The sequence below is a fragment of the Brassica napus genome, chromosome C1 (assembly GCF_020379485.1).
Source record: "Brassica napus cultivar Da-Ae chromosome C1, Da-Ae, whole genome shotgun sequence".
In the NCBI taxonomy this organism is placed as follows: Eukaryota; Viridiplantae; Streptophyta; class Magnoliopsida; order Brassicales; family Brassicaceae; genus Brassica; species Brassica napus.
This window is the reverse complement of record NC_063444.1, coordinates 25026338-25042018: the sequence shown is the minus strand read 5'-3', so window position 1 is coordinate 25042018 and position 15681 is coordinate 25026338. Positions and strand designations below refer to the sequence as shown.

The 15681-nt window shown below is 34.8% G+C and overlaps 1 protein-coding gene and 1 long non-coding RNA gene across 2 annotated transcripts; one reads left to right on the top strand and one right to left on the bottom strand.

Annotated features, from left to right (window-relative positions):
- The first annotated feature begins 3478 nt into the window (after positions 1 to 3478).
- LOC106408729 (ABC transporter A family member 3-like) lies at positions 3479 to 4437 on the top strand. The gene has a single exon (XM_048745876.1). It carries the CDS (start codon positions 3795 to 3797, stop codon positions 4257 to 4259), a length of 465 nt encoding a protein of 154 aa, XP_048601833.1. The 5' UTR covers positions 3479 to 3794; the 3' UTR covers positions 4260 to 4437.
- Positions 4438 to 9040: 4603 nt separating this feature from the next.
- Positions 9041 to 11339, bottom strand: LOC106447079. Its single transcript, XR_001288926.3, has 6 exons — positions 10927 to 11339; positions 10630 to 10738; positions 10377 to 10464; positions 10069 to 10268; positions 9847 to 9966; positions 9041 to 9749 (listed from the first exon to the last, which is right to left on the bottom strand). It is a non-coding gene; the product is annotated as an uncharacterized LOC106447079 (long non-coding RNA).
- Between the last annotated feature and the right edge of the window lie 4342 nt (positions 11340 to 15681).

Genomic DNA, 15681 nt, shown 5'->3' with positions numbered 1-15681 from the left:
TGTGGTTGCTTCTAAGGAAGTGGAACTTGAGAAAGTTCATACGGATGATAATGGAGCTGATATGATGACAAAATCTTTTCCGAGGGGGAAGATTGAAGTATGCCGAGGGATAGCCAGAATGGTTGTTTCCTCCACCTAGTCGGAGGGGGAGTTTGTTGGGTTCCTTCTAGATGGAGGAAACCCATTGGGTTTGGTTGGTGATAACCAAACTTGGAAGTTGGGCCATTGGTATTAGTCCATGAGATTAGTATTGGGCCTTGGAGGTTCTTAGGGTTAGTGAGACACATATATATAGTCTTTTGACCTAATTTTTTATGTAGAGACTTACAAGAATCAAAAAAGACAAAAGAGAGAAAAGAGGGAATGAGGCAGAATTTCGTCTGGGTTTGTCAAGGCAGATTTGGAGGGTCAAAGGGATCCTGATCGGGCTGATATTTTGTGGGAAGCTTCTTCAGTCAGTGAGTTAAAGGTTCACTGAAGGGATTTAGATTTCAACGGTTGGATCTTCTGTTGTCTGGGTTTTAGTGAAGCTGGTCATCACAGTTCTTCAGCAGTGCTGTCTTGAGTGTTTGGTAAATCCGACGGTGAGATCTTCTCTGATTGAGCTGAAATTTGGCGGAGGTGTTTTTGACTGGTTTATCTTGGATTTGTACGGTGGGATTAGTCTCTGGTTGCCGTAATCCTTGTGAGCTGAGGTCGTTTGGTTTCTGCTGGTTTTGAAGCTTTGTGTTGCTCTCTTGTTGTTGTTGTTCTTGTGTTGGAGATAGCTCTTTGTAGCTTGAGTCTCTGTTCTGTTCAGGTTGTTGAACAGGGAGGACGTGGTTGTACTCACATACATTTATATAGTGGATTGTTGAGTGAACTACGGTCCCGTGGTTTTTCCTTCTCACATCGAGGAGGTTTTCCACGTAAAAAGTGCTTGTCTCATTTAGTTATTGCTTATATTATATCCTGCTATCGTCGAAGTATTTTTCTCTCAGATTCTCACAAGGTCAGGGGAAACACGATTGCTACATTCCGCTGCGCCTCGTGTCCGCTTTCCCCAACAGTTAATAGTGAAATTTTCAGAGGTTATCAGAAAGGAAATCCTGAAGGGAAGATAAATGAGATTGTTGCAGGTTCTTATACTTGTCATTTATTTGTAATGATCGATTAGCTTGCACATAAAATTTTCTGAATGATTTACTTTTTATGTTTTGGTTGCCTTAGCATATGATCTGTTGGACACAAATAAAACTAACTTCAATGTGAATATCTGGTATAACGCAACTTACCTGGAAGATTCAGGAAATAGGCCTCCTAAGTTGCTCCGAGTTCCCCGCTTAGTTAGTTTGGTAAGAAACTAAGTGATACACTCAACAACATCATTGTATTCACCATTTTTTTATTGAACAGATTCTCAGACTCTACAAAACTGCAGGTGTCAAATGCTTATCTTGAGTATTTGAAAGGCCCAAGGACAAGGATATTGTTTGAGTTTGTCAAAGAAATGCCTAAACCAGAAACTAAACTTCGTTTAAACATCGCTTCTCTGATTGGTGCTGTTTTCTTCACATGGGTTATTCTTCTTCTGTTCCCTGTAAGCTCATTTTAAGTGGACTGCTTCAGGCTCTTACAATATGATCATCTTGTAAATCTTAGAAACAATTTGCCAATTTTCTTTCGCAAAAGGGTATGAACCTCACCGACGAGCAAATGACGACTAACACTCTTAGATTACCTAATAGGGATCTAAAGGGTCATGGATTCAATCTAGTCTCCTAAAAAACGTTAATTTAAAATGGTTTGTGTCTCCCCTTGGGGGATGTACGGACTTTCGGGACTAGAATCTGTAGACTTTAAAAAAAAGTTATCAAGCTTAAGACATGAGGTTAATCACAATAAGGGTTTTATATGCAGGTGATCTTGACCACACTGGTGTATGAGAAGCAGCAGCGTCTAAGAATTATAATGAAAATGCACGGGCTAGGAGATGGTCCATATTGGATGATTTCCTACGCCTATTGTCTCGCCATATCGACAGTATACGTTATATGCCTCATGATATTTGGGTCAGCAATAGGTACTGAATCATTCCACATCTATTATTGATCAATTGTTTTTCTATGTGATTGTTATAGCAGCTATAGTTCCTTGCAGGGCTTAAGTTCTTTTTGCTAAATGACTACAGCCTCCATTTTGTCTTCTATTTTCTCTACATAAATCTGCAAATCTCTGTTGCCTTTCTAGCTTCCTCAGCATTTTCAAAGGTTGAGACAGCATCAGGTACTAAAGTTAGACCTTTTAGAAATTTTCTAATGAACATGTAGGTGCTAAAAAGGAACACATTCTGTTGTAGTTGTTGGATACATATACGTGTTTGGATCTGGGTTATTGGGCTGCTTTCTCTTCCAGTTTCTTATTGAAGATTTATCGTTTCCCAGTAAGCTATCAAGATCACTTATTATCTCTTCCAGTTTCTCTTGTTCGTGTTTATTCTCACTATTAACCACAATGCTAACAAAGTCTTCACTTTCTGTTTCCAGGACACTGGATTTTTGTCATGGAGCTGTATCCTGGCTTTTCTTTATTCCGCGGGTTGTATGAGTTCTCTCATTATGCTTTTCAGGGAAACTTGACTGGGAGGAATGGAATGAAGTGGAAAGATTTAAGTGAAAGCTCAATGGATAAAGTTTTCTACATCATTATAGTTGAATGGTTTTTCTTACTTATTACAGCATACTATATCGATAAGATGTCTTCATCAGGAAAAGGCCTTTTGTTCTTCTTGAAAAAACCTTTTGAGAAATTTCTTTCCCCACAAAGGCCTTGTTTGCAAAACCAGGTCTCTACAGTTGCCGTAGAAATGGAGAAGCTAGATGTCATTCAGGAGGTATAAGTCACAACACATTCCATGTTCTTTAGTTCTCTACTTGTTTCTGATTATAACATTGTTGCAATCAGAGTGAAAAAGTTGAGAAACTGATGCTTGAGCAGAGCATAAGCCATACAATTGTATGCAACAAAATGAATAAGGAGTATCCAGGTAGGGATGGAAACCCGCCAAAAATGGAGGTTCGAGGGTTGTCTTTCGCTGTTCCTTCGGGAGAGTGCTTTGGTATGTTAGGGCCCAATGGTGCCGGGAAGACCTCATTCATCAACATGGTCAGTACCCAAATGGACAGAAAATCTTTTGAGCTTAGCCTCTGCCTAGAATAAGAAAGTTTAGTATTGTTGTACTTTTGTGGCCAGATGACTGGGCTTGTGAAACCGACATCAGGGTCAGCGTTTGTACAAGGTTTGGACATATGCATGGATATGGACAGAGTATACACCAGCATGGGTGTATGTCCACAACACGAGTAATTGTTTAAAAAATTTTTTTTTTGTTATGTTCACTATATAGAAAAAATCATCTTGTTGTTTTATGATTCCCTTATGCCTACTGTAAACCAGCTTACTCTGGGAAACACTGTCAGGAAGGGAGCATCTGCTCTTCTATGGGAGACTTAAGAATCTCAAAGGCTCTGATCTAGACCAAGTATGTTATCAGTCTGTTTTAGTCCAAAAATATCAAAGCCTAAATGATTGATATTCACCATATTAGGCTGTAGAAGAGTCTCTTAAGAGTGTAAACCTATTGCGCGGAGGAGTTTCTGACAACCCTGCTGGAAAATACAGCGGAGGTATGAAAAGACGGCTGTGTAGCCATTTCATTTATAGGGAGTCCTAAGGTATGCATTTGGTTTACTCATGTTCGTGTCTTAAGTTTACAAGCTGTAACTATTTATTTTTTTACGTAAAAGGTGGTTTATATGGATGAGCCGAGCACAGGACTTGATCCAGCTTCAAGAATGAACCTATGGACAGTCATCAAACGCGCAAAAACAAACTCTGCGATAATCCTCACGACTCATTCTATCGAAGAGGCAGAGTTTCTATGTGACCGTTTGGGGAAATTTGTAGATGGAAGGTTACAATGCATAGGAAACCCAAAAGAGCTAAAGGGAAGGTATGGTGGATCTTATGTGTTAACTATGACAACAGCACCAGAACATGCGAAAGATGTAGAGATGTTGGTTCAAGATGTTTCTCCAAACGCCAGGAAGCTATATCACATCGCTGGGACACAGAAATTTGAGATCCCAAAAGAAGAAATTCGGATCTCACAAGTGTTTCAGGCGGTGGAGAAGGCCAAGCGCAGTTTCAAGGTGTTTGCACTTGCGGACACAACTCTTGAAGATGTCTTCATTAAGGTTGCTAGAAGGTCAGACCTTTAATGTCTTCTCTTGAAATATTCTTAAGATCATTATCATCACGGAAATAACACTAAAAAAGTTTATGTCACAAATATAGACTCTAAGGATCAAAATGACCAAAATATTTCATTAAATAGATAAATATACACTTATACCTTTAGGGTTAACTAATCCAAACCTTACGGTTTAGAGTTAAGGGGTGGAGATTTGAGATTGTGATTTAAAATTTTATAAAATAAAAAATAAATATTAAAAGTTTGAAAATAAAATTTTTTAAAATAGTTTGAAAAAGTATTTTCAAATTACAAAAAATAATTTGAAAAAAAAAATTATAAAAAAGTTCGAATTTGAAAACATATAATCTAAAACTATAAAAAAAATTATTTTTTTAATTTTTTTTTATTTTTATTTTTATTTTTTATATATCTAAGGTATTAAGATCTTTTTTATCTATTAAATAAAACATTTTGATCATTTTCTTTGATGTGATCTATTTTTTGTGATCAAACCTCGAAAAAAGTTTATTTAGCAGAATTGCCTTTATTTTATTGTCTGTTTAACATCAATATCTGTTCTCGTTTGCGGAATTGGTCATGACATGTAGAGAGGTTTGGAAATATTCATGTATACTATTGGAAATTTGGCTGCATGTTTGTGAAAGAATAACTGGCAACTAATTAGCTAAATATCGAGAAAATGTCAAAATGCTATTGAATAATGAAGACTGTTTCGCAACAGAGACATTATTTTCTAGTCCTTTTAATCAGATCGTGCATTGCTTCTTGACCAAGTTACTTCCAACAGGAAAATTGGTTTGCATTCTATCAAAGATATATATACTTCTTAAATGGTGGTAATTGCACAGTCAACCAAACAACCCTGACATTTACGTGAAACATTAAAATCCACTAGCACGTGATTACGTCTGAGGTGAAGTCAATAACAGTATTATATTCCTTTATATTCAGTAATAAAATACAAATAATAATTGAAACTCTTTCTCTTGCACTAATTATAGGATTATGGAAACTATTATTCTTACTAGATCCTTTCTCCGCGCTACGCGCGGATAATATATTTATATTTGTTAGATTTATCATTTTTATTTGTATGTGAAATTTTCTATATTAAATTATATATAACTAATTTATAAATTTAATTTTTTATATTTTTAGTTTAAAGTAAATATTTCTATCATATATAACACAATTAACTAATAAAATATGAAGAATCAAGTCCAAGATTTTTGAGTTATGTAAAAAAAATATAATTATGTATAGAACACAAATTATCTTACTTTAAAAGATCGGAATCTCATCTCGAATAAATTCACGAAAAGAAAAAGTACTCCAATAACCTACTTAAAATATAAAACCTCCTTAAAAAAGCGTACTTGATAATATTTTTTTGCGTGTAATAGTTGAAAACAGACAATTGAATATCGATCTATAATATTATTTTAATATATCTAATGGTAAAATATTAATTTTAATAAACAAATTTTGAATTTTGTAATATTACATGAATTAGAAGTCTTTAAAATCTAAAATCTATTTTATTAACATACTATATTTTTTATTCATTTATTATTTTGACGTTACAAAATATTGCTTTAGTTTTATTTGGTATATTATTTTTTTTAATAATTTAGTTTCTTTTTAAGTAATTTTAAAATTATCAAGAATATAATATATTTAAAATTATTTATTTAAATATATCCAAATATGATGTCTCATTTTTATGTGTGTTTGCGTTGAGCATATTTAATTTCTAGTTTGTATATTTTATAACACCTTGTTGCGTGTCGTTCTATGGTTTTAATAAATGTGTTGTCAATTCATTTTTATTACTACTAACATGATTTTTTAGTAATCAGTGATAATATACTTTTAAAGTTATGTATTATATTTTATAGTATATTTTTTAACTCTTCATGCTCGCACTTTTTTTAGAATCATTTTAATTAGATAATAGGTTTAAAGATGTAAATAAAACTGTGTATGTTGTAAATTTAGACTTTTTAGTGTAACTGATCACTATCAATTATGGAAATTATATTATGATTTTCTTTTACTAAATCTTTCTTTCTGTGTATATTTTTTTGTTTTATTTTGTATTTTTACACTTTTATTGCATTGTTCTTTAATTGCAGAGAATTGATATTTCCATTTTTGTTTCATATACCTTAAAAGTCTTCGGTTGATTTTTGTTTGTTTTCTTTCTCCAATTATAATGTACAGTTCGACCGTTTTTTTTTGGGATCAAACTACAAATACAATCAGATAGAAAAGTTTAAACTCCAAGAATAGAGTGAGTATTTCTGCTAGAAAAAACTGATTTAGCCACTAATATAGTGAGATATTATAATATTAGAAGGTATGAAAACTCTTCTATGTTGTTCTACGCTCGACATAATTAAGTTGTTGTCAACTGATTCTATATTTGTGATAACTCGAAATACCTTTTTTGTCTTCCTTACAACATCATTAATTGGTTTATGGTTCGACCATTTCTAATATACCGAGAGTAACATAAAATTAGATGTTTATTATCTCCTCCCAATTAGGAATTTACAGAATGAGAGAAATTCAAGGTGAGACCACTTTACAATTTTGTCATTATATCTATATAGAGTTAGTCAGTGTTTTGAAACCCGACCCGGATCCGCGGTAGACCCGGTAAACGCGGTGATCCAGAAAAAATCCGGTTTGAGTTTTATAAAAAACCCAATATTTAAAAATCCGCAAAAACCCGTAAAAGTCCGCAAAAACCCATTAAACCCCAGGATCCGATATCGGTTGAACCGCCGGTTGAACCAATAAATAACTTTTACTCCTTTTTTAGTTTTTAGATTATGTTTTATATTCCAAGTTTTCAATTAAAAAGTTAGGTGCCGACAAAAAAAAGGTTAGGTTTTCCCTTTTAAATTTTATATTGGTAATTTTTAGATTTTGATGAAGATTTTTCACTATGCCACCTAAAAAAATGAAGTGAACAATGATAGAGAAAACCAAAATTAGTTGATGTGATTTGGTGTTAGTTTATTTCTGTTATTGACAATTTATTACAATGATCTTTTACTCTTAGTTTATATTGAATTTGAAGTTAATTTATTATTCAAATTAGATATTTAAATATTTGTGAGTTTTATATCTTAATTTTTTTAGATGTCATAACTCTTATTTTGTTACAAAAAATTTTAAATAGTCTAAACTGTTTTTTTATATTTTGCATGTCAAATGAAAATAAAAAAATAAAAACTAAAGTTAATTATTTGTTAAATACTTTTTAAACATAAAGTATATACATATCCAAACTATTATTTTATGTTTTAAAAAACATTTAGAAAATATTAAACTTTAGTTTTTTATATTATTTTTTTATAGCTAATAAATTATTATAAAATAAAACTAATTCATTTATTAACCTGCGGTTTACCCGTAGTCGACCCAGTGACCCAGCGACCCGGTAAGTCGTCCGGTTCAATGTCTGGTTCGGGTTTAAAAACATTGGAGTGAATTTATAGATTACTTTATCTGTTTCAAAATGTAATCAATTTTAATTAAAATCTCTAATATTAAAAGTTATTACTTTAGAAAACTGTTATTTAATATATAAATTTAATCAATTACACAATAATTTACATAATTTAATTGGCCACACAATATCCAATAAATATAAAGTTACATTGAAATATAAAAACAATTTATATAGTGAAACAAAAAATACTTTTAAACCATTATATTATAAAACAAAGAGAATATTCAAATTATATTGAAACATTATAATAGTAAAAATCAGAAAAGCTGAAATCTCAATGTCGATCATTTACGTTGCCCATGGCTTAGACCATCTCCAATGTATTCCTCTATTTTTTTCTCTAAAAAAGAGAAATTTCATTATAGAGATGGATTTGTCTCTGATGTATTTTTCTATTTTCTCTCCTAAAAAATAATATTTTTGATATATTCTTTTTTAAGTTTACAAATAATATTTTTTATTTGTGAAAGTTGAAAACCAGCAAAATTTATTTTAGTATTTTATAAAATTATAATTTTATTTACACTAAATATTTTTTTACAAACTATTATGTAAATAAAAAATATAATTATATTTATATAAATAATATATTTTACTAAAAAAATATTTTTGGTTATAATTGTTTGAGTAAAAAGTTAAAGGATCATTTTGTAAAAATAAATAGAGGAGGTGACATTGCAAAAATATAGTTTCTCATTGGCCGATTATTTTCGCCTACACGGACACTCTATCTAAGGCTTATATTTTCTTTTTATTACTTGTTTGTTAATTTATTTTAGTATTTTATAAATTATGATATTATTTACACAAAATATTTCTATACAACCTATTATGTAAATAAAAAAATATATTTATATTTATATAAATAATATATTTCACTAAAAAAATATTTTCGATTATTCATTTTGCAAAAACAAAAAGAGGAGGTGACATGTCAAAAATATAGCTTCTCATTGGCCGATTATTTTCGCATACGTAGACACTCTATCTAAAGCTTATATTCTTCTTTTATTACTTGTTTGATAAAGTTTATTTAAATGAACACATTATTTAATTATGCTATTCCAACTTTTCTTTGTATATATATTGTAAAATAGATGTTTGATTTTCCATCATGAAACACATGTTGAAAAGGTAAGAGTTTTGGTAGAGTAGTTGAATAATTCACGGAGGCTATTGACTTTGAAGATAACGTGAATGATCAAGAACAAAAAGATTAATTTTAGCTACAGTCTTTTTTTTATCATTTTACCAAAAAGAAAAAAAGAACAGGAAGATGACTAATAAAAAAAGATACAAACAGAGTATTGTAAAAAGATGTTGATCACAATAGCAAACATTATAGTCTTTTATGTATTAAAAACTAAAATCCAACTTATAAACTACGAAAACACACCACATGTTAGGAAGGAGAGTACCTCAACTTCACAAATCATTATTTAAAAAATGTATGCAAAAACAGAGTTCAAAAATAGTTTGTATAAAGTTATGCTATACTCCCGTGTCATTATCGTCCTCGATGTTGCAGCTATTGTGCTGCTCCAGTCACACTTCAACGTAGATCTAGGCGACCCAAAGCACTTGCCAAGCTTCTCATTGGAGTAATTCCTATAATACCACAGTCAATAAAAAATAATGTGATCCCGCCAAAGAACTTAATTTTGTTACAGCTCCCACTTGCACCAAATTAACTCAAAAAGAGTCTTGATGATCTACCAAAGTCCTTCACATATTCAATGGCACTTTCTCCTGTAAGCAAAGAACTTTAGTGACTGCAACAACATAACTGAGTAACGATCCATTCAAGGGGGTTTGTAAAAGTATTCTCTCAGTCAAATTAATGATAAGAAAGATTTTTCCATTCATTGTACTGACACCTACTCGCAGAAACAGACCTTTGTAACGCTGTTCTTTTCCTCAAAAGTTTCTGTGCCATCAGTTTTGGTGAAAGATGTTTGAAGTTCTCCCCACCTGAATTATAATATTTGAACGTTAGTGTATTTAACAAAATTCTTGTTAAAAGTAAGTTGTCGACATCACTCCATATTCATCCTTAATTCGACCTTACCTTATAGGTTCCTCCTTAAATCACAGTATGCTTCGAAGTTTTCAAACAAATGCAACCTCTCTTTACGCTTTCAATGCTGATGCAGAACTTCCATGACACCATCAAAGACTCCTCTTCTACCTAAATAATGAAACAGATACATATTGAAAATTGTGTAAACTAATCTGGTAGCCATTAAAAAAGGAATACGAAGATGCGAATAACAGATCTGGTGGCTCCTACCAAGAACCAAGCTGAGTCTGATTCTTCTCAAGTACTATTTTCTTTCCTCATTAATCAGTATCTCAATGTCATCGCCACGCTCAGATGGTTTCCATACAGAACTAAATTTAAAGAACTCTGGTATTGATTTCTCTGTCATTGATTTCAGCTGCAATAAAAAGAGAGCAACCCCTCGGAAATAATACTCCAGTGGGCCGAATCTGCATAGCATGTTTTTTGGCCTTGATTTAAGTTTCCCACCTTCCGAAAGAGAAGAATTTGATAAATACTAAACGAACATAACCACAAATAACAAATCTCTTCAAAACCTGTATCTATTTGTCTCTCGGACAACCTTAGCGCTTTGATCTCTGCGTGTGCTTCTGACTTCCGTAACTCTCGAATATCGATTCTTATCTGCATCCCAATAGAGACAAACACTAACTTATTAAGAAAATACTAACAACCAAAAAAAGTAAAATAATTTAAATCAAATCGCCACATAATCGTCTACTTGATATTCCGTGAATTATTATACTATTTGCATAATTAATTGTGTTCAGCAACAAACCTAACCCTTACCATAGATATATCTATTAGAACACAACTCGCTTGAACTTTTGGATGAATGGAACCTGAAAGTCTCGAGAACTCAATCACTAAACTATGTTCTTGAAGCTCGGAAAGGACCCTGAAAGTGTTATATTATTTTGAGATAAGAGGTTAAAAAGGTTAAGATCCCCGATTCAGAAAACGTTTATTCCGGCTTACATGGTTCTGAACTTCACCTTGTATCACAGATTCATGTTCAGGTGTAGAATAGGTTTAATGATAGAAGAAAAATTTATGAAATTCAGGATTTAGAATATCAGGCCATACCTTTTCGCCGAAAATGACAGATCCAGCACTATGAGGATCCCGCTTTGTGCATGATTTGGGGCTGTAGATGGAGCCACGCGCTAATGTGATCCGTCATAGCGACCCCTTTTTTTCTTATCCATTGAACCGGTGGTTGATCTAGTCGGAGCTTTGGTGCTAGATTTTGCCGAAGCTCTAGCAGAGGAGATTTGGGATTCGGGGGAGTTTATATAGGTGGAGTTTGGGGAGACGAAGAGTGTGGATGATATAATGGGGTTGAAGCTGTTAAATAGCTTCGATGGTGGTGGACGACTTTACACAATCGTGGTGGTGATGTGGAGAGATGAAGATATGTGATTGGCTGGAATTAATAATCCTACGTGGACAGCATGAGAGGAGCTCATATATCCCTTTTAATATAGTATAGATTAGAGTCTTTGAAGACTATATATACACATACAAGAGAGGAGACTAGGTTTAAGTATTTACAAAGTAGTCCTAATAGTTATACTAATCTACGTATCTTCTATACGCCCCTTCAAGATGAAGGGGATGGAGCCACACCAATCTTGGTACACGCAAATTGAAACTGGCTTCTTGGAAGTAGTTTTGTTAGCGTGTCTGCCAGTTGATCTTTAGCTGAAACATGAGATACCCGTAGCTAGCCTGTCTGAATCATATTCCTAGTAAAGTGATAGTCCAAGGCTATATGTTTCATCCTAGAATGAAATACTGGGTTGGCGCAGAGATAAGTCGCTCCCACATTATCACAGTATATGATAGGAGGGTGATGAAGATCTATTCGGAGCTCAGACAGTAAGGAGCATAGCCATGTAACTTCTGCTGCCGTATTTGCCACGAAACGGTACTCAACCTCCGTTGACGATCGCGCAATGCCCTTTTACTTCTTTGAGGACCATGAGATTGGATTCTTCCCCAAATAGATAATGTACCCATTTGTAGAGACATAGTCATCAGTATCATTGGCCCAGTCAGCGTCGGAGAAAGCATGTAGCATGAGTGGCGTTTTCTTTGAAAAGAAGAATCCATGTGTTGTTGTACCAGCTAGATACCGCAGTACACACTTTGCAGCTTGCCAATGTTCTTCCGTTGGTTGATGCATGAACTGTGAGAGTCGTGTTACAGCATACGAAATATATGGACGAGTGAATGCTAGGTAATGGAGACTACCAACAACTGAACGATACTGAGATCCATCAGGCAAAGGTCTTCCTCCTCAGAGTGTGAGCTTCGGATAAGCAGTGAGAGGAGTGGAGACAGGTTTGGCATCTGTCATATTCGTCTTGTGTAAGAGATCTCTGATGTATTTGTGCTGCATCAAATGCATTCCCTGTGGCGTGCGTGTTGCTTCGATTCCAAGGAAATAATGAAGATCAGAGGGATCCTTGATGGAGAAGCGTTCCGCAAACGAAGTAAGAACTTGGTGTACAAAGCGATGGTCATTCCCACTTACCAGTATATCATCGACATACACTAGTACATATGTGAGGATATGAAGCGTGCAATGAACAAAGAGAGAGGCATCAGCGTGTGAGTTGATGAAACCGGTCTGAAGTAGATGTTGCTTGAGTGACAAGTACCATGAGCGAGGTGCTTATTTGAGACCGTAAATGGGCTTGCGCAGACGACATACATGATCTAGTTTTTCTTTGTCCACGAAGCCAGGCGGTTGCATCATAGAGACCAGGTCAGTAAGATCTCCTTGCAGAAAAGCATTGTTGATGTCTAGTTGTTTGATCGGCCACGCCTTCGTCACTGCAATCTCAAGAACCAGACGGATTGTAGTTGATTTAATGACAGGGCAAAGTGTCTCCGAGTAATCAACACCGTACTGCTGGGTGTAGCCTTTCGCAACTAGACGACCTTTGGGACGTTCTTCACTACCATTAGTCGTGAAGATCCATCTGCAGCCGATTACATTTTGTCCTTCTTGCGGTGGTTCTAGGTCCCACGTGTGGTTAACAATGTGAGCATCAAATTCAGCCATTGCTGCGCCTCTCCATTTATCATCTTGGAGTGTTTGTTTTATTGTTGTCGGTTCTTTGGGAAGACTTTTGGTACCTGCAACTGTAAATGTTAGTTTCTGGATGGGTTTTGATATTTTATTTTTGGCACGAGTTTGCATTTTATGGACATTTTGTTGTGGTTCTGTGTTTGGAATTTCTGGTTCAGTAGGATTATTAGACACGGTAGGAAGGGTTGTGTTTTGTGTTTCTGTAGTTTGTGGCTGAGTCTGGGGTGAAGACTCATTTTGTTGTGGAGCAGTAGGCTCATTGGACTGTGGGTGAGGCTGAGTCATTGGTGTTGACTCATTTTGAGAATGAGCAGTGGGCTCAGAGGTTGAAGAAGAGAATGAGTTAAGAGGTTCAGAAGGTAATACCTGAGGTGTGGAGTGAAGGTTCATGCCCGGGGATCCCATTCTTGAGAGAGGTATGAAGGAGATTGGAGGTTCCATTGACGTTGAGGCAGTAGGTTTAGTAGGTGTTTGTGTCTGAGCCTCTGTTTTGAAAGGATACTCTATCTCATTGAACTGAACATGGCGCGGCGTATAAATGCGACTACTTTCAGTATCAAGGCAATAGTAAGCACTTTGCGTTGGAGAATAGCCTAGGAATGCACATCTCTTCGAGCGATCTTGCAGCTTGTTCGTGTTGTATGGCCTTAACCATGGAAAACACAAGCAGCCAAACACCTTTAGCTTCTCATAATTTGGTTTGTCTCCAAAGAGCTTATAGTATGTGATGAACCCTAAGGAACGAACACTCAACCGGATTGATAAGGAATGGATATGAACTCCAAAGGAGAATTGGATGGGATGAATGGTGACACAAAGGGTTGCGGATGGCCCAATGATACTACCAGACTTCGATCGTTGACGGATGTGACGCACCGGTCCAACAAAAGAAAGATCGAAACTTGGAGATAACCTCACCAAGAAACTAAGAAATGTTCTAAACAAAGAGTAAAACTCAAAAGAAGAAGGAAATATCGATTATTATTTCCAATGGAAGGGGTTACATACTTATAGAGTTTTGTAGTCAAAGACATTAATGAGAAATGTAGAAAAACAAGACATAGAAAATATAAACTTGACTAGATCTGGTCAAGACACGAAAAATGAAGAAGACTAGAAAATAATAAAGGAGTCAAAGACTCTGATTTTGAGGCAGACTGGTCAAATTAACCATTCGCCTACTATCCAGGTTCATCCGAGCTAGCTCGGTTTGGTCGAGCTGGTAAACAAGAACGCCACCTTGGGCCGTGTCCATGAACCAAACAGGTCGATGCTCGGACCGCGGCACATCATACTCTCCCTCTTCAAAAGAATTTGTCCTCAAGTCCATTTTACCTGAATCAAAAGAAAATGAATCAGACAAAAAGAATTTTAATAACAAGTAAAATTTAATGAAGAATAAATTTGGAGAGAAACTTCCTTGGAGTTTTGAACTTGGTTTCCTCGAGTACATGCATCTCCAAATCTCAAACTGATAAGCACGATCTCTGCTTCTGTATCTGACACCTTTTGGAGACTGATCCTGTTTATCCTGGATACTCAAAACAAACATTAAAATACCATGATCATATGTGCAAGACAAGTACTTGTTCAGATCAAAAACCAAAGTTTATTTCCCTAGAACATGTAGCACACGTTTCAGATCATCATGAAGCCTATCAAAGTAAGTGTTGTACACCAGAATGGTGTCATGGCACGTGATAGCGTGCCGTAGCACAGTTCCTAAAGAATAAATTCAAAACATGCGCAAGTTTCTCAGATTTAGAACACAAAAGATTAAGTTCAAACTGAGAATTTCTTATCCAAAGCTCAACATGTTTATCAAAGAAGGTGTTGTAAATCAAAATGTTTTCAAGGCATGAACTACCATAGAACATTTTCAAAACGTGCCTAACTTGATCAGATTCAGAACACAAAAGTTTTAGTTCAAGATCAGATTTCAAAACAGAATCACAACAAAAATCGGTTTTAGCTCTAAGTGATTTCTGTTCCAGCAAAATCTTAACCATGAATTCATCCAAGGCACAAGTGGATGCAAACAAGTTACCAGTGATCAGTGCATATCTATAAGAACTCAGACTAAAGCTATTTTCTTTGAAGACAAATGAATCAAACAATTTTCTAGAGCAGAAAATTAGTTGTTGCAAATCAAGCTCAAACGACTTTTCAAGATGATCAAGACCAGAACGTTTTATGTCATTGGAACTGACTTTATCAAACAGATCAGGCACAGAACTGATGATACAAAGTTCCTTACAGTGCTCTTTGGACAAAGGCGTAGGAGTTGTGCCGGGATCAAAGCAAAGTCAGTTCTCCATGATGATGGATGTGATGCTTGGTTCTTCCTTATCAAAGATTGGACCAAGTTCGTCTTCCTCATCAAAGATGTGATCTGGATCATCATCCAAAGATATTCTAGTGTCAAGACGTGGTCCTTGTTGTGGGTAGTCCAATGACTCTTCCTCAAAAACCTGTGAAACTAGAACAAGACTACTCGGATGCTCCGGTTCAAAACAGGTTAGTCCATTAGTCTCTTTATTATCAATATCAAACATAAGATCAGGTTTTGGGGAAGGAAGATCACATTCATCCTCACAAGTGATCAAACTTTCCATCAGCTCTTCATCATACTCATCAAAAATTGGTAAAGAATCCGAAAAATCTTTTAGATCTTCAAGGCTGTTTTCAGATTTACCTTTGGGTTTTTCACTGATGAATAATGATGGCTCAGCTACAGGTGC

Coding starts and splice junctions, on each gene's coding strand:
- LOC106408729 (XM_048745876.1), top strand. CDS start 3,795: ATGGATGAGCCGAGCACAGGACTTGATCCAGCTTCAAGAATGAACCTA.